The 19,994-nt window shown below is 41.3% G+C and overlaps 1 protein-coding gene and 2 pseudogenes across 4 annotated transcripts; 1 reads left to right on the top strand and 2 right to left on the bottom strand.

The window, feature by feature from the left end:
- The first annotated feature begins 8,191 nt into the window (after positions 1–8,191).
- On the top strand, positions 8,192–9,863 carry LOC137749514 (zinc finger CCCH domain-containing protein 39-like; annotated as a pseudogene).
- A 1,162-nt stretch (positions 9,864–11,025) lies between these two features.
- Positions 11,026–14,174, bottom strand: LOC137707735 (probable disease resistance protein At5g63020; annotated as a pseudogene).
- Positions 14,175–14,302: 128 nt separating this feature from the next.
- Positions 14,303–19,775, bottom strand: LOC137707736 (uncharacterized). Of its 4 annotated transcripts, XM_068446646.1 has the most exons (10): positions 19,479–19,775; positions 19,292–19,399; positions 19,121–19,190; positions 18,426–18,487; positions 17,664–17,733; positions 16,435–17,285; positions 15,959–16,229; positions 15,133–15,233; positions 14,957–15,035; positions 14,303–14,857 (listed from the first exon to the last, which is right to left on the bottom strand). In XM_068446646.1, the coding sequence occupies exons 6-10, from the start codon at positions 17,146–17,148 to the stop codon at positions 14,733–14,735; spliced, it is 1,290 nt and encodes a 429-aa protein (XP_068302747.1). In that variant the 5' UTR covers positions 17,149–17,285; positions 17,664–17,733; positions 18,426–18,487; positions 19,121–19,190; positions 19,292–19,399; positions 19,479–19,775; the 3' UTR covers positions 14,303–14,732. The 4 variants fall into 4 exon arrangements, with proteins under 4 accessions (XP_068302747.1, XP_068302749.1, XP_068302748.1 ...); XM_068446648.1 differs by lacking the exon at positions 18,426–18,487; XM_068446647.1 differs by lacking the exon at positions 18,426–18,487 and having other exon boundaries at positions 16,435–17,733.
- Between the last annotated feature and the right edge of the window lie 219 nt (positions 19,776–19,994).

Here is a 19,994-nt window from a genome sequence, read left to right as displayed (position 1 = left end):
TTACCTGAACATTTTGAGTAGTCTCCTCGACAATCTCCGGACCTACCAAGACTCTTTCGCCAACCTCTGACCAACATAACGGAGTGCGACAAGATCTACCATACAAAGCTTCAAATGGCGTCATGCCAATGCTCGAATGGAAACTGTTGTTGTAAGCAAATTCCATCAAATCTAACCGCTGGTGCCAAGCATCACTGAACTGTAACACCGATGCTCGCAGCATATCTTCCAAGGTCTGAATAGTTCTCTCAGACTGTCCGTCCGTCTGTGGATGATACGCCGTACTGTAAAGTAGTCTCGTACCCAAAGCTTCCTGAAAAGCTACCCAAAACTTCGATGTGAATCGTGGATCACGATCCGAGACAATACTTACAGGGACACCATGGTGCTTCACAACCTTTGAGATAAACAATTCCGCTAACCGGCTCAAAGAATACTTCTCTCTTACTGGAATGAAATGTGCCGACTTAGTGAGCCGATCAACGATCACCCAAATGCCATCAAAGCCATTATGTGTACGCGGCAACTTGTACACAAAATCCATAGTGATATTTTCCCATTTCCACTCTGGAACGGGAAGCGGCTGCAACAATCCAAACGGCTTCTTTCTTTCTGCTTTAACCTGCTGACAAACAGCACAACTGTTCACATACTCAGCTATCTCCCTTTTTATACCCGGCCAATAATAAAATGGTCGAATGGTATGATACATTTTAGTTGCTCCTGGGTGCATGGCATAAGCCGAGATATGTGCTTCATCGAGAATTTCCTTCTTCAATTCCACATTACTAGGCACGAACATTCTACCCTCTAACATCAACATGCCATCAGAATCACGAACTCTGAGATCTCGCCTCCTTCCTTGATCTCGAGCTCGAATTAGTTCTTGAATCTGTTCATCAGCTACTTGAGCTTCAAGCACCCGATCAACTAAGATTGGTCTAACTTGAAAATTAGCAAGTAACGCCACTTCTCGATCTTCTGCTTCTAACCTTACTCCCGTAGCACGCAAGTCCACCAAAAGAGGAATACGACTAGCGTACAACGCATTGATACGGCCTTGTGACTTCCTGCTAAGTGCATCGGCTACTACGTTCGCACGACCAGGGTGATAATCAATCGTGCAATCGTAATCGCTGAGCAACTCCAACCACCTCCGTTGACGAAGATTAAGTTCCTTCTGAGTGAAGAGATACTGAAGACTCTTGTGATCTGTAAAGATCCTACACTTTTCTCCGTAAAGATAGTGTCTCCACAACTTCAACGCAAAGATGATAGCAGCCAACTCCAAATCATGTGTAGGGTAATTCATCTCATGGGGTTTCAACTGCCGCGAAGCATAAGCAATCACCCTACCATGCTGCATCAATACACATCCCAGACCATTCAAGGAAGCATCACTATAAACCTCGAAATCACCACTATCGTCCGGGAGTGCCAAAACAGGTGCATGAGTAAGACAATGCTTCAGCTGCTGGAAACTCTATTCACACTTATCATTCCACTCAAACTTAACGTCTTTCCTTGTCAACCTCGTCAGTGGCAAGGCAATTACCGAAAAATCCTTAACAAATCTCCGATAATATCCCGCCAAACCAATGAAACTTCTCACCTCAGTGACGGTTCGTGGTTGCTCCCAACTTTCCACAGCTGCAACCTTCTGAGGATCAACCAGAATGCCTTGAGCAGAAATGATGTGCCCCAAAAACGCAACTTGATCTAACCAGAACTGACACTTGCTAAACTTAGCATACAATTGGTGTTCCCTCAACCTTTTCAACACCAAAGTAAGATGTCGGACATGCTCTGCTTTGGACTTAGAATACACCAGAATATCGTCAATGAAAACAATGACAAATCTATCCAGGTAAGGCTGGAATACCCGGTTCATTAAATCCATAAAAGCTGCTGGTGCATTTGTCAACCCAAACGGCATAACCAGAAATTCGTAATGACCGTAACGAGTCCTGAACGCCGTCTTAGGAACATCATCCCTACTAATCTTCAGCTGATAGTACCCAGACCTCAAGTCTATCTTAGAAAATACACAAGCACCTCTCAGCTGATCAAACAAATCGTCGATACGAGGCAATGGATAACGGTTTTTAATCGTCACCCGATTCAATTGTCTGTAGTCGATACATAGCCTCAAAGTCCCATCTTTCTTTTTCACAAACAACACTGGAGCGCCCCAAGGTGAAGTACTAGGCTGAATGAATCCCTTATCCACTAATTCCTGTAACTGCACTTTCAATTCCCTTAACTCAGCGGGAGCCATACGATAAGGAGTTAAAGAAATAGGATTTGTACCTGGAAGCAACTCAGCATTGAACTCCACATCTCGATCTGGGGGTAAACCAGGTAAATCCTCAGGAAAAACATCAGGGAAGTGTCTAACCACTCTCACATCCTCAATTCTGTTAGAAACGACCTCATCTAACACCACATGAGCTAGATACCCCTGACAACCTTTAGACAACAACTTCTTTGCTCGCAAAGCCGAAATAACGCCGTGTCTTACCCCACTCTGCTCACCCACAAAAGTAACCTCAGGTAATCCAGGACGGTGAAACGTAACTACTTTCCCGTAACAATCAATGTTGGCACGATAGAAGTGCAACCAATCTGTGCCCAAAATCACATCAAAATCGACAATATCTAACGGGATAAGATCAGCGGGCATAACAACACCCTCTACTATCACTGGACATCCTGGGTACATACAATCTACAACACATCTCTCTCCTCTAGGCATAGCGAACTCTAAATTGTACCCTAGAGGTGTGGGGCGAGGTTGCGTTACTTGAGCAAATGTATGAGAAATAACGGAATGTGTAGCTCCACAATCAATTAAGACTCTAGCAAAATAACCAAGAATGTTTAACGTACCCATAATTAGATCCGGGTTGTTCTGAGCATCCTGCAGGGAAATATTGTGAATACGCCCCTGGCCTTGCTGTCGTCTGCCACGACCTCTGCTCGCTTGAACACCGCGACCTTGAGCTCCACGCCCCTGACTGGGCTGACCCATCTGTCTCGAAGACCCTGCACTACTAGTGGCAATCTCACCCTGCTGATACTGTCCTCCTTGGTACCACTGAGAACCACCCGTTGGAGCTGGAGGATACGGCATGTAGTTGCTGGGATACGGAGGATAACCACCTTGTGAATACGGGTCCTGGGGGTACTGATACGGTCCCGGGGCATAGGGAACAGCATCACCCTGATAGTGATAGGCACCACCTCTACCTGCTTGACCATAATTACTCAGACCCTGGATTTGCCGAATCGGTGCAGGTGGCGGCATAAAGGTCTGCTGCGGCTTCTGCTGCTGACCCTGGGGACAATTCACAGCTATATGTCCCACCTGTCCACACGTGAAACAAACACCGCTGCCACGCCTGCATTCGCCGAAATGTCGGTTATTACACCTACGGCAAAATGGAATTCGGTTTCCGCCACCATCACCTTGTCTCTGGCCTCGAGCACCTCCATAAAACCTACCTCCACGTCCCTGTCCAGAGGCACTGAAACCACCACTAGACGAACTCGAACTGGCACCACCCCTTTTGAAGTTCTGAGTTTGGCGAGGCCCAAGCGACACTTGACTTTTCCCTTTGTCATCTTTCTTTTCATCACTGTCACTCGACATATTCTCTGAGTCCTCTATCCTCAACAGTATCTCATAGAACTCCTGATAGGACTCACAGTGAGTAGTAGTCGCCATAGAACGCCATCTCTTCCTAGTGCCCAAGCGAAAACGACGAAGCATCTCCGCCGGATTACCAGCGACATCAGGATAGTAACGAGATAAATCAGTGAACTTACGATAATACTCGTTAGCCGTCATCTTTCGCTGTTTCAACTCAGTGAATTCCTGTTTCTTACGGTCAATATACTCAAGGGGTACAAATCTCCTCTGAAACACGTCCTTGAAAACATTCCAATCGGTCCTCTGAGCTGGAGTCAACCTACGAAGTTCTTGCTCCCACCAAGCTGCAGACTCCATCTCCAGAAACCAAGAGGTTGTCTCAACCCACCTTTCCATAGGAAGGTTCCCCTGGTTATGCAACACACGGAAAGTCTTCTCTATGTGCTCCAACCAACGCTCTGCGCCTTCATGGCCCTCGTTACCTTTAAACTTATCCAACTTCAGGTTATACATAGTTTCCAGAGGAGTCCTCTGGGGAGGGCGCATCACTGTTTGAAGGGCTGTAGCAATCACTTCCCCCAACTGAGTAAGATCAGGGAAACTAGACTCATCTGAGCGACGTGGTTCCCGACGAGGCGGCATGATTCTGACAGAAGACACCAACTATTAGAATACTCACAAAGACACAGGACTGCCAAACCTAGGCTCTGATACCAAGCCATCAAAGCCATTATGTGTACGCGGCAACTTGTACACAAAATCCATAGTGATATTTTCCCATTTCCACTCTGGAACGGTTAGCGGAATTGTTTATCTCAAAGGTTGTGAAGTACCATGGTGTCCCTGTAAGTATTGTCTCGGATCGTGATCCACGATTCACATCGAAGTTTTGGGTAGTTTTTCAGGAAGCTTTGGGTACGAGACTACTTTACAGTACGGCGTATCATCCACAGACGGACGGACAGTCTGAGAGAACTATTCAGACCTTGGAAGATATGCTGCGAGCATCGGTGTTACAGTTCAGTGATGCTTGGCACCAGCGGTTAGATTTGATGGAATTTGCTTACAACAACAGTTTCCATTCGAGCATTGGCATGGCGCCATTTGAAGCTTTGTATGGTAGATCTTGTCGCACTCCGTTATGTTGGTCAGAGGTTGGCGAAAGAGTTGGTGAGGTAGCTTACAGGTTGGAGTTGCCTCCGGAGTTGGCTAAAGTGCATAACGTTTTTCACGTGTCTATGCTCCGACATTATGTTGCTGATCCGTTACATGTGATACCTCCTCAACCGTTAGAGATAAATCCAGATTTAACGTATGACGAGGAACCTTTAACGATCTTAGATTGGAAAGAAAAGGTTCTGAGGAACAAGACGGTGAATTTGGTGAAAGTCTTGTGGAGGAATCACTCGGTTGAAGAAGCGACATGGGAGACAGAAAATAGGATGAGGGATTTGTATCCTAGATTGTTCTTTGACCGTTAGGGGTGTAATTAGTTATTTTGAATTTCGGGACGAAATTCTATTAAGGTGGGTAGGTTGTAACATCCCGTCCCGAAACTAACGAAACGTACGTGTGAATTTACAATTTTACCCCCCTAGTCGTTATTTTACGTGTATTTTTGTGTTGTGTGGTGTTGTAGGACCACACACACACCCATACACTTTCTTTTTCTTCTGGGATTCCCTCCCTCATTCCCTCGCCGTAAAACCTGTATACTTCCCAGAAAATGAACATATATGCGTATGTATAGATATGCCAATCATGCTCCAAAATATGCCATTCATGCTCGAGAATATGCCACATCAGAATCTCATAATAAATGTAAGTGCTCAAGCATAACTCATAACAATAACATATAATCTGGCAGCCGGGAGTCACCTAACGTGACCTGTACGGCTGCATATAGAGCTCCAATCTCAACTCAATAACTGAATCTGCACACGAGTCGGAACCACCTAACGTGGTCTGTACGACAGAACTGGGTGTAATATATACGCTCTAGTGCTACGATCACGTGAAGACTGTGCGAATAATCGCGGGTCACCTACGAGTCGGAACCACCTAATGTGGTCTGCACGACAAGGCTATGCACCTACTTGGATCCAAGGCGAGCGTGTGGTGCGGGTGAACATCACGTGAAGGACTCTGCCCCTCTCTGGGCGGGAGCACTAACACCGGGGGTGCAGATTATGAGCTCTCTAAGCATCTCAAATTACTATTGCATAACAACATGAATACCGCTTACCTGGCACTTACCTGTGCGTCCACAGCACCAAATACACATTTATATATATGTATGCCACTACTAATACATGCGATGATGCGTAAACAACATTCATATGATGCATGGCATAAAACAAATAACCTTTTCTATTCTATTTCTGGGAATTTAGATGTATATAGGTATATACGGAAAACAAAAGCCCACTCACTGATAATTAGAAGAGTCGTAGCCCCCCTGCCTCGAGTGTGTACGCTCGTCCTCGGAATACGAATCACCTAAACGCGACAAAGTTACGAAAACATAATTTAAAAGCACCTAAGCAACTTCTCGTAATAACTTCTCATACATTGCTCAAATTGGACAAATGAATATACCAACGTGCTCTACACAACCTCAGGATCACACCCATATTTTTAGAAAAAATTTTGGACCACGCACGCGCCCCCACGCGCCGTCCTAGGCACGGACCTACGCGCCCCCCACGCGCGGCCACGTGCACTGCACACTGACGGCATCAACTGACGCCGTCAGGAATATTCCGTTAAACTGACGGAATATTCCGTTAAACTTAACTGACGCCGTCCACTGCCGTTAGGAATATTCCGTTAAACTTAACGGAATATTCCCCTTTCTTCTCCGGCGAGCCTCCGGCGCCGGCGACGGCGCCGGAAAACTGGGAAAAATTCAAACTTTGTTTTCTCACTCGTTTCTCAACCAATTTCCATGATCTTTATACCAAAATGAAGCTTAGAACTAGTAGAACAACGTTAGACTAGTTTTAAGGCCTAAAAATTAAGGAATCTCACCTGCAACAACGATCCAAGTTTGGCCAACTTCGAACCTAGCCTTCCCAACGAACCACTCCGAGGCTCCTTGGAACCTCACAAACACATCTACAAGCTTAGAAATTCCAAAAACACATTAGTTTAGGTTTGCATGAACAGTGTTCAAATCGGCCATGGTGATATCGACGTGAAAATGGTAGTTTCCTTACCTGAAAATGGCACCACTGGACTCCTCTCAGTCCCACGAACACGATGGTAGTCTTAGTTTCTTGATTGGTGAAGTATTGAGTTTGTTTGTGTGTGTGTCCGTGTGTAGAAGAAGAAGAAGAGAGGAACTCGGGGAGAGAGAGAGAGAGAGAGAGAGAAGACAGAGAAAGACAGAGTGAGGGAATGAGGGAGGGAATCCCGGAAGAAAAAGAAAGTGTATGGGTGTGTGTGTGGTCCTACAACACCACACAACACAAAAATACACGTAAAATAACGACTAGGGGGGTAAAATTGTAAATTCACACGTACGTTTCGTTAGTTTCGGGACGGGATGTTACAATAACGATGACATAATGATACTTGATCATTTCTCTATCCAAATGCCAAAAGATGATTATTAAGAAAACCCACGCTACGCATGATAGCCTTTTAAATAGCTCTATCTCCTTGAGCATCATGGTGTCTTTAACTAGCATCATACCGGTGCCCACCATTCCGAGATTTGCTCACCTTGCATGTTATGTTAGTAATTCGAAAAATGGGAACGTGCTCAAACACATTTTTCAAATCATTTAAGTCATGAAATGAAACACAACAATATTAAGTCATCACAACAATCTGATAGTCGTAAAATTTATCAATTATTTCTGATAATATTATCATATTATCTTATTGGATTAAAGCGCCAAAATAATAATTATATTAAATACATATAAATACTATAGCCAATCCTCATTTTATTAAATTTAGCTAAAATATCATTAACTTAACGATCTTAACTATTTAAAGCTCATACGAAACAATAATAAAACCACTATTCTAATTTTTAAGTCTCCAATATTCTAATCATTCCAAGCACCAAATATAAACACGGAAAGTAATGGGAATTAAAAATATTCTCATTCATTACAACAAGTAAAGTATAGAAGGCTTAATTAATGGTACTCACTTGGAGTTAAAAAATCCATCTCTAATGGTCACCATAGTATAGTAAAAACTGTAACCAACCAACCACTCACTCTTCAGAGTGTACAAACTAGCTGAGCTGATGCGCGAAATGTTCCTCACTCGAATCATAATCCTAGATTTTGCTTAAAATCTTCAATGTGGCACCTCCCCATCTCACTAAATTCTCAAATTACATCTGGGTTTTCTTGTTCGTCTGGATTCTGATGCATTCATTGCAATTTTTTTCCAATGTTCAAGCACAATGCGTCTCATTTCTTCACTGACACTCACAAATTTCTTCTGATACAGCATCTGGGTTTTTCTTAAATTTCAGCTCCAACCATTTCCCTATCATAATTTTCTTTTGAGTTAAACATGAGTACTCCATTACCTACTCAACAATTTTTTGCTCAATATCTTGAATCCGGTGACAGCGGGCGTCAGATGAAACATCAAATTCCTACTGAGGAGAAAGAAATCAAAGCTTAATCAGACATCAAGTCCCAAGCTTTCAAGAAACCCAGAACTTCTGAAGCCGTATCGAACTCGAATGCGGCCTCAGGACAAAACAAAATGTTGCCCAGCTATTACAAGACTCAACTGTGCCGTAAATTCCAAATGGGTTGTTGCTCTTCTGGGCAGAGATGTTCCTTTGCTCATGGCACCAGTGATCTCCGCAGGACTTTGCGTGATGCGCAAGGAATGGAAACTGAGAAGGGAAACTTGATCAGGAGGACTTGGAATGGTGATCATGGAAGTTCTAATGGAGTGAGAATAAGCAGGTCGTTCTTTAGATGGGGAACATGCAGTTACGGAGACAAATGCCGCTTTCGTCATGTCAACCCTGAAAATATCAGAGATAGTTCGTTCATAAGCATGTCAACTGCTGGTGGTTCTGCTCAATTTGACAGCAAGAAGTCTCTGGGTATGGATTTTCACACTACTTAGTTTAATATGTTCAAATGATGATTTTTTCGGGTGCTAATTTTTCCTTTTTGCGTGTGTGTGTTGATCGTATGAATGCTCTGATGGTCTACTCTTTGTTAGAGTATCGGTTGATTTCTCATGTGCTGTAGATTCGTTTAACTTGCACTACAAGAAAAGTTGTCATAAGTAAAACCCAATTGGTTCAGTATCAGAAAATTCAGAAATCACACTTGACCTTTGGAGCTTTTTCTGTTAAGAAGGTATTGAATCATGCCAATAGGTTGGACTGCTGAAGGACTTGAACGTTAGAAGAGGCACCCGGGACATTCATCTAATGAACTAGGTATTTAGATTGCATAATGCTGAATCACTGATTGCAATTTCCTCAGTTCTTATTTCGAAAGGGGCCAGGCTTCTCCAAGTATGAAAGAAAGAAAAAAGTCCAGACCTTTTCCAATTTGATTAATTCAAATTGATATTCAATGTGTATGATTTCATAGTGGCATCAGACTTTTTTTTTCGTCTTGCTGCAGACTGTGTATATAGGTTTATATTGAGATTGTTTCTTTCTGTCTCTGGTTGTCTTGGCTTGTAATTAAAATGGTGCAACTTTTTCATATGCTTTTATACAAGTTGTGCATTAGTCGTTCATACAATTTAACTACTGTCTTTTTCTATTTAGTTTTACCTAACATTTCAAAGTGTGGCACAAATTATCTGTAGCCATCTCCAAGGATAAATGAGAGGAGTTGATGACCCTGTAGAACCGATCATGATTCAAGAATTGCTTACTATTGATGGATGTGCAATGATTTTAAAAGATCAAATTTTGAGATGCATTGTTGTTAATTTTGCAGAACTAAGTAAGCTTGGTGGCTATACTACACCAGAATGTGGAAGTGTGCAGGCTAACAGTTTAACGACTTATACGAGGGGCAACAATGCATCAAATCGTAGGATGGGGATTGCGACTGCTTATAAACAAGGTCAGAGTACGCAGTGCAACGTAGAGTGGAATGAACTTGAGAAATTGAGTCGCATCTATGCTGATTGGATTGAAGATATGCCTCTTCTACATGGCTCATCAAACAAAGTGGAGTGCAACTCGAGTTTAGTATGACATGTGTAAGGGAATGGATTACTTATCTATAGATACAGGAAGCTTCTTGTAATTTCCTCCAACACCTTCCTTTTGTAAAGAGGAGATGTTTCATACCCAAGAGCCTACAACGCCAGATTTTAAATATCTTGATTTTCCATATCTTTGTTGTGTAGGGATTTTAGCCGTTATCTTCCGAATTTTATGCACATTGTTGTTGTAAAGACATATTTTCAGTTTGCAAGATACGGTGTGGCACTCACATAAATGTAACTAGCAAAAATTAGTTTGGCTAGTGTGAACTATGTCAAAATCTTATTTTCAAGTGCTGATAACCACAGAAAATTCTCCTTTTGCCTATTTGTGTTCTTGGTTCTCACACGCGTGCGTCTGTTTAAGTGCATGAATTTGCAATCTTCTTGCAAACTAAAACTGTGGCAACACAACAGGAACTTAAACCCTTGTCGTGTTCGGGCCCAACCCAAGATGGCCCGTTCAGATTTAGTACAATAGGTCTTAATCTTCACATGCAGAAACAGCAAAAGAAACAGACTTACTTTAAGATTTGATGAACATCAGAATATACATTCGGTAGACCAGTAGCCATGCTATTTGTAACAGGTATTCCATGTTCGTCTCTTTCGAACTGGCGCTGGTAAAGCTCCAGACGAATTTTTGTCCTTATGCTTTTGATGACCTGCACTCGAACTCTCCACTTCTAGGACGGAAAGAACCACTCAAATGTTGTAGATATATCATCTCTGAAGAATATGAAACATGTTCATATCCTTCACGTTGTGGAATATTCTAATTTGGAGGAATTTGAAATTTATTGTGCAGAAAGAGCACATAAGGATCCTCGGATGTCAATGATGACGAATCACATGTGCTTCCTTGGCCTTCAGTTTGTACAAGATGCCGAAATCTTGGGAGAAGAATGTCCAGCGCTGAAGAAGTTGCCACTTAAAAGAGGACAAAGCATTCTACGTCACTTGGCCAACAATGGTGACTGGAAAGTCTGCTGTGAATTGTATAAAAGTAGTAGAATACATGATTTTACACAAAGCTCAAAGTATATAGGAGCGTAAAGTGAATGAAAAGAATCATAGAATGTGGAATTTTGAGGTTTTGAATATCCAAACAACATCACAATATTGAATATATCATGGTATGCACCGTATACAGGCAGAATCGTCCTCCTTGTTCTTACTTAAGGCCCTCTCGCTGCCTCACTTAATTATCGCGTCTGAAGCAGGGAAGAAAAGCATTTCGAGCATCTTCGCCCTCCTACTCTCAGAAAGACCACCATGCCTCATGTCCTATGATTACAATATTGCTCCCCTCAGCACTTGTGGAGTTGAGTGGAAGCTTTCTCAGCGCTGGACATGCAACTACCTTGATTTCTTCCAGGTATGGAAAGGGCAGGGGACTATCATGTATGCTACGGATAATCTGGACATGCAACGGATAATCTTAAAGCAATTTTGTTTTATCATCATTAAATCCCAGGGATCGTTAGGTGTTCACCCTGCCCAATGAACTTCCAATTGTTTCCAATTAGGAGTATCCCGAATATAAAGGGTATCAAGATGTTTCATATCCACCAAAGAAGATATGTCTAGAAAGCTTGCTTGGTTCTTGCCATCCGAGAGCTGTAGAGTCCGAATGCAGGTCACCAATTTGTGGTATCCGATCAATTTTTGCAAAAAAGAGCTAATCCGTACACTCAAAGTCAAAACATCAAGGTATTCCAAACCCTGCATTTCTTCCATCAGGCCTCCTTCACCATCAACAAGAATTCTATCTGACGAACTACATGCTAGCATCCTCAAAACTTTTAGCATTGGAAAACTTGATATTATATTTTGTGGAACAAAATCAAGCTGATCCATATTCTCCAAATCCAAATATTTTAGCCTCACACAAGCCTTTAATTCAATTGGCAGCTCTCTTACACCAGTTCTTGACAAATTTAGATGTTGTAACGAAATCAAGTTGGAAACGCCAGACAGCAATTTGGTTATGTTCAGATTTTTAGACAAATCCAAAACTCACAGAGTAGGCATATGACCGAAAAAGCCATCAGCAATCATATTCAAAGGACCTTCTCCACCTCTAAGAAATCAGGTCAACAGATTTGGAGATTTGGGTGTTTTAACTAGGCTTTTAAAATGACTACCAACCAATGATACCCTTTTAGTGTTCTTCCATTTCTTCACATACGGTGTTCCCTGGAGACCTGTATGCACGAGGATACTCTCGTTTTCTTTCCCACAGTCACAAGCTAACCACAATGCCATGTCACGAATTGCGTCATGCATTTTTACAAAATTTCCTTCTTTCTTCCAACAAACATGCAGAAAGGAGCGTTCCTATGATATGGTAAGTCTCATTTTTCGCTTCATCTACGTTAACATACTCTTCAAAAATCTCCTCACACATCCAAAAATGTAATAAATCATCTTTACTTATCAGGAAATCTTCCGGAAATAGAGCACAATATAAGAAGCATGATTTGGTTGTCTCACTGGGTAGATTATCGTAACTAAATGTTAAAAGAGGAAATACCTTGTCTCCCATAATGGAAAACTCTGAGGCAGATTCCTTTAGAACCCGAATTGCATGATTCCATTCGTGGGGTGTTTTCTTGCACGTCATGGCTCGACCAACTGTAATCAATGCAAGTGGCAAACAGTCACACTCATTTGCCACGACTTGCGCAAGTTTGGGGATATCTGGATGACTTTGAAGAGTTTCTTTGCCCACCTTCTCCTGAAACAAGGTCCATGCTTCGTTCGGCATTGGGCACTTGACTTTAATCTTTATTTGAGCATCCATACAACTACATATATGCTCCAAGCGAGTTATGAATATTATCTTCAACTTCTTATTGTCAGCTGGATTAGGAATCCCAACTTTAGTCATTTCAATCGGCTCCCATATATCATCCAACAATAGCACAAATTTCTTCTTACTCAAGAACTTGAAGATGTGTTGAGCTTTTTCATGCGGCTCTTTGTGCGTCCATTTTTCATTAACAATCCCAAGCTTTTCACCAATCTTATCTTGGGAGGATTTCAAGTTTGTGGTCTTTTGAGAGCACGATCCAAATCACAAGATCAAAATGGTAAGAAGTACTAAAGGCGAACTTGTTATGGATTTTGGTAAGGAGGGTGGTCTTGCCCACTCCTCCCATTCCATATAACGCGATTGTTCCCACCTGTTCATCTTCAACATGTCTCCAGACCTGATCAAACATCGACTCCATCCCCACCATTGGTTCAGTAGGCATTTCATAAACTACACCTACCAGTAAGCTTTCTGTTGCCATCTCGTCAAAGCTTCCCTTGCTTTTCAAGGCATCCACTTCCACCAACATTTTAAACACTTTTTATCCTTACTTGTAGCTGGGAAAGTAGTTCTTGGAGCAGTAAACTCCGCTACATGATTTCTAAATTTCTCGATCTGCACAATTTTTAACTTCTCTGACTCGTGTCTCAATAGTTTCCGCCTTTTTAATCCACAGTTGTACCTGGTCCAAGCGCGTCATGGATGTCTGAAGCTCGGCAACCTCAACCCTTCTCACGAGATCATTCTTTAAAGCTGTCAGTTCTTGCAAAGATCGATCCAGAGCTTCAAGGTTTTCTTTGAGCATGCTGATGTAGTTTGCTTGTTGACTAAGGAAACCCCAGCAGCAGAAGTTAGCCGTGGGATGGCAAGGTATGGAGACTGAGAAAATGTTCCCCATGGCTTGCAGGAATATTGAAAAATGAAAAGATGTACTTTTGTTTGGGAGAAGAAGTAGGTAAGAGTTTTGTAACAGGATGATATGTGGAATGAATCATTTCAATGCCTTTACGTGTACGTTGTGTCGGTCGGGCTGACCAGAAACTTTAATGTCACTTTAATCAGAAGACCCAATAATTCACACTTGACTTCCAGATAGACTTTTTAGGATTCATCATGTGAATTGAGTTCTGGTATCAACAAGGAAATTTGCAAATAGGGTTTCGTTCGAGATTTAATGTTTTATCGAGACAAGTTTCAGGTTATTTGAAATTAAGGGAATTGGAAGTTTTCATTTTTTTTCTTTTCGCTTCATGGTATATGAAATCTGTACTTACAAAGTGAGCAACACAATTTGGCGAAATATTCAATAAACCTAATATTGCCCTTTTCTTCACGTTCAAAAATAAAAAAAGGTTCACCCACTTAATACTACAGTCTAGTGATATTCTTTTTCACCTGTAAGTAAAAGATCTTAGGTTCGATTCTTGCCAAATGTGAATTTGAACTACATTATTGTTAGCCCATTATGAGGCTTAGCCCACCTTCTTCCCTTAGTGTAGATAATATCGGTTATTCCAAAAATAAAAAAATTTCAGAAAATCAGAACAATATGGCAAAACGTGCATTATAAACACATCAGGAAAAAAAAAAGGCACAAAATAAGAGTAATGTTATATTTACCATCTATTTGTATCATCTCTCTAATAAAGGTAAGACCCACCAACACATGTGGATCACATCTCTATTAGATAAATGATAAAAATGATGCATGAAACTAAAATTTTGTACCATCTTTCTTGATTTTCAGTTTACAAGACATATTTTATGCACATTGCTATTGTAAAGACATATTTTCAGTTTACAAGATAAATGTCACAAGAATGTTTTGACAAAAAAAAGATGTCACATGAAAACCTTATTTCCAATTGCTGGTAAGCTCAGAAAATTCTCCTTTGGTTATGTTTGTTCTTGGTTCTCACACGTGTGCGTCTGTTTGTGTGCATGAATTTGCAGTCTTCTTGTGAATTGATCATCTGGTTCAACAAGAAATTCATCATTGGTGGAGACGAAGAAGATTCATCATCTGATTCAACAAGAAAATCATCCAATCTGCACTCCTTGTGAATCTATGTTCATGGGTTGGGGGTTCTTGTAGCCACTAATTTCATCATTGTAGCGTTCTTTATCTTGACGAGACCTTGCTTCATATGGCTCCTTTTCCTCCACTGAAAAATGGAAAACATTATGTTAACAAAGTTATACTTCGCAGAAATTCCTCATGTTGTGGAAGCACACAAGATGTAATATAGTAGAATCACACATACCAGACATCTTTTTCCACTTCTCTCCAAGCACTCTCCCCACATCAGCAAACGCAATTCCAGGGTTCTCTCTCTTGACATTCTGCGATCAACACAAATAAGGTCAATAATTTCTTTGAAACATCAATAATAACTTGAACCAAAAGTTAGAACCAACAGATAGAAATTAAAAAACTCACATGTCTCTCCATATTTGAGAAGAACATGAAAGCAGACATCGCTCTTTTGGGTGCATTTGGATCCTTTCTCTTCTTCTTTAGTTTTTTCTTCTTTGAACCATCTTCACCATGAAAAACCATGAAAAAAATAGAGAAAAATGATTCATGAGATACATTGTTAGGAATTGGCTCGTCAATGGTTACAGGAACCATTCAAGCTTAAAGACATATCACCTCTAGCGCATATGGAAATCTGGATACCCTTCAAAATTTCAAACAAGCAATTGCATCATCAAAGGAGACACAAAGAGGTGGAATGGCTTGTTTGGGAAGATGAAGTCCCTCAAAATGTTTTTCTTCCTTGTTTCAAACCCTCTATCTGAGGGTTGAGGAGGGATGGTTGGGGACCAATTTGAATATGCCTTTTATTCTCACTTTCTTCCATTTGGTTTTTTTTTTTTTTTTCACGCATTTCGTGCTCAGTAGTTTCATTCTATTAGCACTGCTGTAAGTTCAAGGGATAGAGTCAGCCTTGAACTTTAGGGTCGATTATGACCTTGTGGGATGGGGTAGGTTGGGTTGGGGTGGAGAGATTTTACCCAGTACATCACGTGTCATAATATAAATAGAGAGAAGTTTTTTTCAAGTGTCTTTAATTTTACAGCGATGCCAAAAAATTCAAACGTATGAGGCACTTTCAATTCGTAAAATGACTACAAAAGAGAGAAAGCAGTATCACGACACACAGGCAACAAAACTATATCGATAGACAAAGATTTTGCATTAATATTAATTCAAGCACAAACTGGGATGTAAGAAGGACCTGCATTTTTATTTTTTCATGTACCTTTTTTAGCAGACTCAGCCCAGCTTATGGTTGACCTAGCCAAGGCATCCATAGGGTCAATGCATTTCTTAAGAAGAGGATCCAGGTGAAGAAGACCTCGCATATCATCGGATGCAAGAATAACAGAGTTCACAACCCTCGCCAGAAGAACCTGGACTGCGATCCTTAAGAGATTTTGTGCCCCCTCTATGTCCTTTCTATTTAAGGCTTCAATAGCAGGGATTACATAGTATTCCATGGTCACTTTATCCGGCAGAACAACCTCAAATCCCTGCATTTATAATACGACAAATGAATATCATAACATGATGTAGTAATAAATTTTTTACAAGTAAAGTTAAGGAATTCATATTTAACTGGCAGGAAATGAATGCAATTTAATGTCCCGAAGAACTTGTAATCTGTTTAAAACATATTTACCATTGCTTGTCATACAAGTCTAGACAATTAAAACAGAAGATGGAAAATGGAATTACCTCGCTCTGCAGTTTCTCCTGATAGAATCCTGCTGTCAAAGTTGCATGGCTTGCAAGCACTCCAATCCGCAAAGGACTTCCGGCTTCAAACGGTTTCAACTTTGCTTCCTTGAGCTCCTTAACAACACACTCACCAATATGAAGAAAAGGAACAGAACATCCCTTAGAAATTTCATCATGCCAAGAATGTGATATGTGACAAGGCATTACAATGCAACGAGCTCCCGATTTTTCAAGAAAAATCCTCTTACTCAGCAAATTCTCCACAATTGGGGTAGGTTCGAATTCAGGACCATCTCTTTTACTGCTAACAAAGGGAAAAGAACTTCTCTCAAATGATAAAAGCTCCTTATTTGAAACATGGTCAGAACAAAGAACTAAAGGAGGGCAACTTTCTCCATCTCTTGAACTCCAATTGACAAGTTTTCTCATAAATTTAACACTAGAATCGACAGATAGCCCTCCAATTATGCCAACTGTGTTTGGTAGACCCAGAAATGACTTTCCGGGAGCAGTGTTTCTTAAAGCTGTACTTGAACCAGAACCCTTCTTAAACTCTGAAAACGGGCCACTTTTATCCGTGTGCAAGAGAACTGGGGATGGAGTTTTAGCTTGACCTGGATTCGACCTCGTCATATAAAGGGTTCTATGTGTATTTACAAATCCCAAGTTATAGAAAGGATAGTTCAAAGGGCGCAAAGACGTTGCTTCCATTTATCAATCTACAGCAAAAACTCCAGAACCACTACTCAAACCATATAATTCTGCACAGATTTCCGAGTTGCACAGCCTATGACAATAACCTTCTATACTTTCAACTTTACGTTAGGCTCCACAAAATAAACACCCACCTTCAAAAGTTATGAACATCACCAGTAAATTAACATTTAACAAGGAAAGTACCGAATGAGTCAATTCAGATACTTCAAAGTATGTAATTCAAAAACAAAAACCAAATCCTCCAAGATTGCAATCCTCTAAGCAGATAATGTGACACGCCTCGATCCCGATATTCCCCGAATACCAGGATAGGCACGTGCTGGCCGACACCCAAGGGTGACGAAAGCCATTTATTGAGTGCAAATGTTGAAAACAAGGGATAGATAAGACTTATAAATATAAAAGAATAATGAATATGCAATTAAGGAGCGTGTTCAGAGCACACGTCTAATCTAGAACACTAAAAGAAAATAATATAAAATTGAATGAAACAAAGGAGTGGGTCCTACACCGAGAAGACTCGAAGATGCTGATGCGGAAGTGCCTGGACGACGGGATTGTATGCCTCGATTCTAAGTCCTGAAGGGAGTGCAAAACAAACATGAGTGGACCAAGTTAATATATATATATATATATATAATAAAACAGTTATCAACGTACTAAACCCCAGGTTTTATGAAAACACATATATATCATGATAAACATAGGTTTTCCGAAACCTAGCATGTTGTGCAATGTCTCAAATCATAACTTGTATATATAATAATAACTAGTGAATGTCCGATAACCCCCAGGTTCTATGCCGGCTCCCCATCTTTAAGCAGACAGTCAAAGGAAAATACATTTCAGGCCCCATGTCGGCTATCCGTCCCTGTGCTAAATAGCCAGAGGAAACACACTCCAGGCCCTATGCCAACACCAAACTGTTGCCTGGGACGGACCAGATCTATCCCTACGTCCCGTAACGGAAAGGACCACTAGATAAGTACAAAACCAGTGAACATACATATATTGAAAAACAACTTCATAGTGTAAAGTCATGCATCATCTATACTATAAAGAGGTGTTCTAAACATGTTCTAAATATCATATTGTCATCCATCGGATATTCTATAAGAACACGGATTATAGGAAAAATAGTATTAATTCAAACTAGCATCAGTAAGCATGTTATCTCATAAAACGTTTCATAAAATATAATCATCAAATCATGATTTTCATGTATGCATTTCTACTATCAAAACATGCATTTTTAAAAGGGGTCCACTCACAGTACTTAGCTTCCGAAGAGCCATGCACCTAGCAAAGATGGAAATGCCACAATTAATTGCCCCTAAGCACATAAAGGGTACATTCAGTCAAACTCTATTCAAACGATTGAATTTGGAAAAACGAACATCGAAAACAGGTTCAGACCGTCGAAATTAGCCTAAGAGGGTCTCGAACGAAAACCCAAAAATTCAACGTTGACCTTTGACCGATCAAAGTCAAAGTCAACGGGTTCGGTCGGTCAACGGGTCAGGTCAACCGGGTTTGGGCTTAGGGTTGGACCAGGTTTAGGGCCTGGGTTCTTGGGCTGGTTCTAAGGCCCAAGGGTTTAGGGTTTTAGGGTGCACGGGCCTAAGGCCCTAAAGGAAAATGGCCCAAAGGCCCTTTGGGTTTTTAAAAAGAAATGGGTTTAAGGGGAAATGGGTTTAGGGCTTTGAATTGGTTCCGGGTTGGGCCTAAAGGCCCGTGGGTTTGGGTTCTTAAGGGTTTTGGGATGAGTTCAAAGGGGTAAAGGGTTGGGCTGCCCAAAAGGGCTGGTTTTTTTACACACCAGTTTCATGGGTCGCCGGACCCAACGAAGGAGAAGACCGGAATTCGGCCGGAAAATTCTCGAGCTCCGATGGAGCTCAAAACTCAACCAAAACATGTCATTCAATATATCAAATTGAAGCCCCGAAAGTAAGGAATCGAGATATACCCATTTTACCCGTCATAGTGGCCGGATTTGGCCGGAAAACGGCCTAGAAGCCGCGGGTGTCCGCCGGAAACTGGGTAAGATTCAAATGAGTATAACTTCTTCAATACTCAATGAAATTGGGTGAAACAAAAAGAAAAGTTGTAGTACTCAGCGATACGAAGAGATTGATACCTTACACGGCGGTTAACTCGTCGTGGTTTGGCCGGAAATTGGCTTGAAAGCCGTCGGACTCGCCGGTAAAACTAGGAACACACCTCCTAGTTGTTTCTTACCAAAAACCTTCATCAAAGCACCTTAAATGAGTCCTAACCAGAGTTTGATCGATCTAAGGAAGATTAGAGAGAGTCCCGAAGCTTACCAAGGTTGAGGGTTCACCGGAGGAGGGAGTTGTTCTCCGAGCTTACGGTTTCGAAGGTTGGTATTTGTTCCTTCCTCCGCTGAGATGGTGACTTGGTGCATCCAAGTAAGCGTGTATGGGTGCGTATGTGTGTGCGTTTGAATGTATGGGTGTCGATCGGGAAAGAGCCCGAGAGAGAGGTGAGCTCGAGAGGGAGAGATAAGGGAGAGTGAGGGAGAAGAGAGAACAGAGAGAGACTTTTCACAAAAATAAAAGAAAAGAGAAAGGGAACGGGGAACAAAACAGCGGGTGGGCCCTCATCAATTAAGACCCAAAAACTAATTTTAAAATAAAAAGATTTAGCCTAAAGTGAAATTTCATGAAAATACTTCTTTTGTTCCGATAAAATTGAGACGGATTTTTACATAATGGACTCTCTCTCTTCACTTTTTCTTCTTCAGTAGCTCAATGACAGAGCGGTCGACTGTTAACTAACATGTCATAAATTTAAATACTACTTGGGGAGGCTTGATTCAT

The sequence above is a fragment of the Pyrus communis genome, chromosome 11, assembly GCF_963583255.1.
Source record: "Pyrus communis chromosome 11, drPyrComm1.1, whole genome shotgun sequence".
Taxonomy (NCBI): domain Eukaryota; kingdom Viridiplantae; phylum Streptophyta; class Magnoliopsida; order Rosales; family Rosaceae; genus Pyrus; species Pyrus communis.
This window is presented reverse-complemented; position numbering and strand designations above follow the sequence as displayed.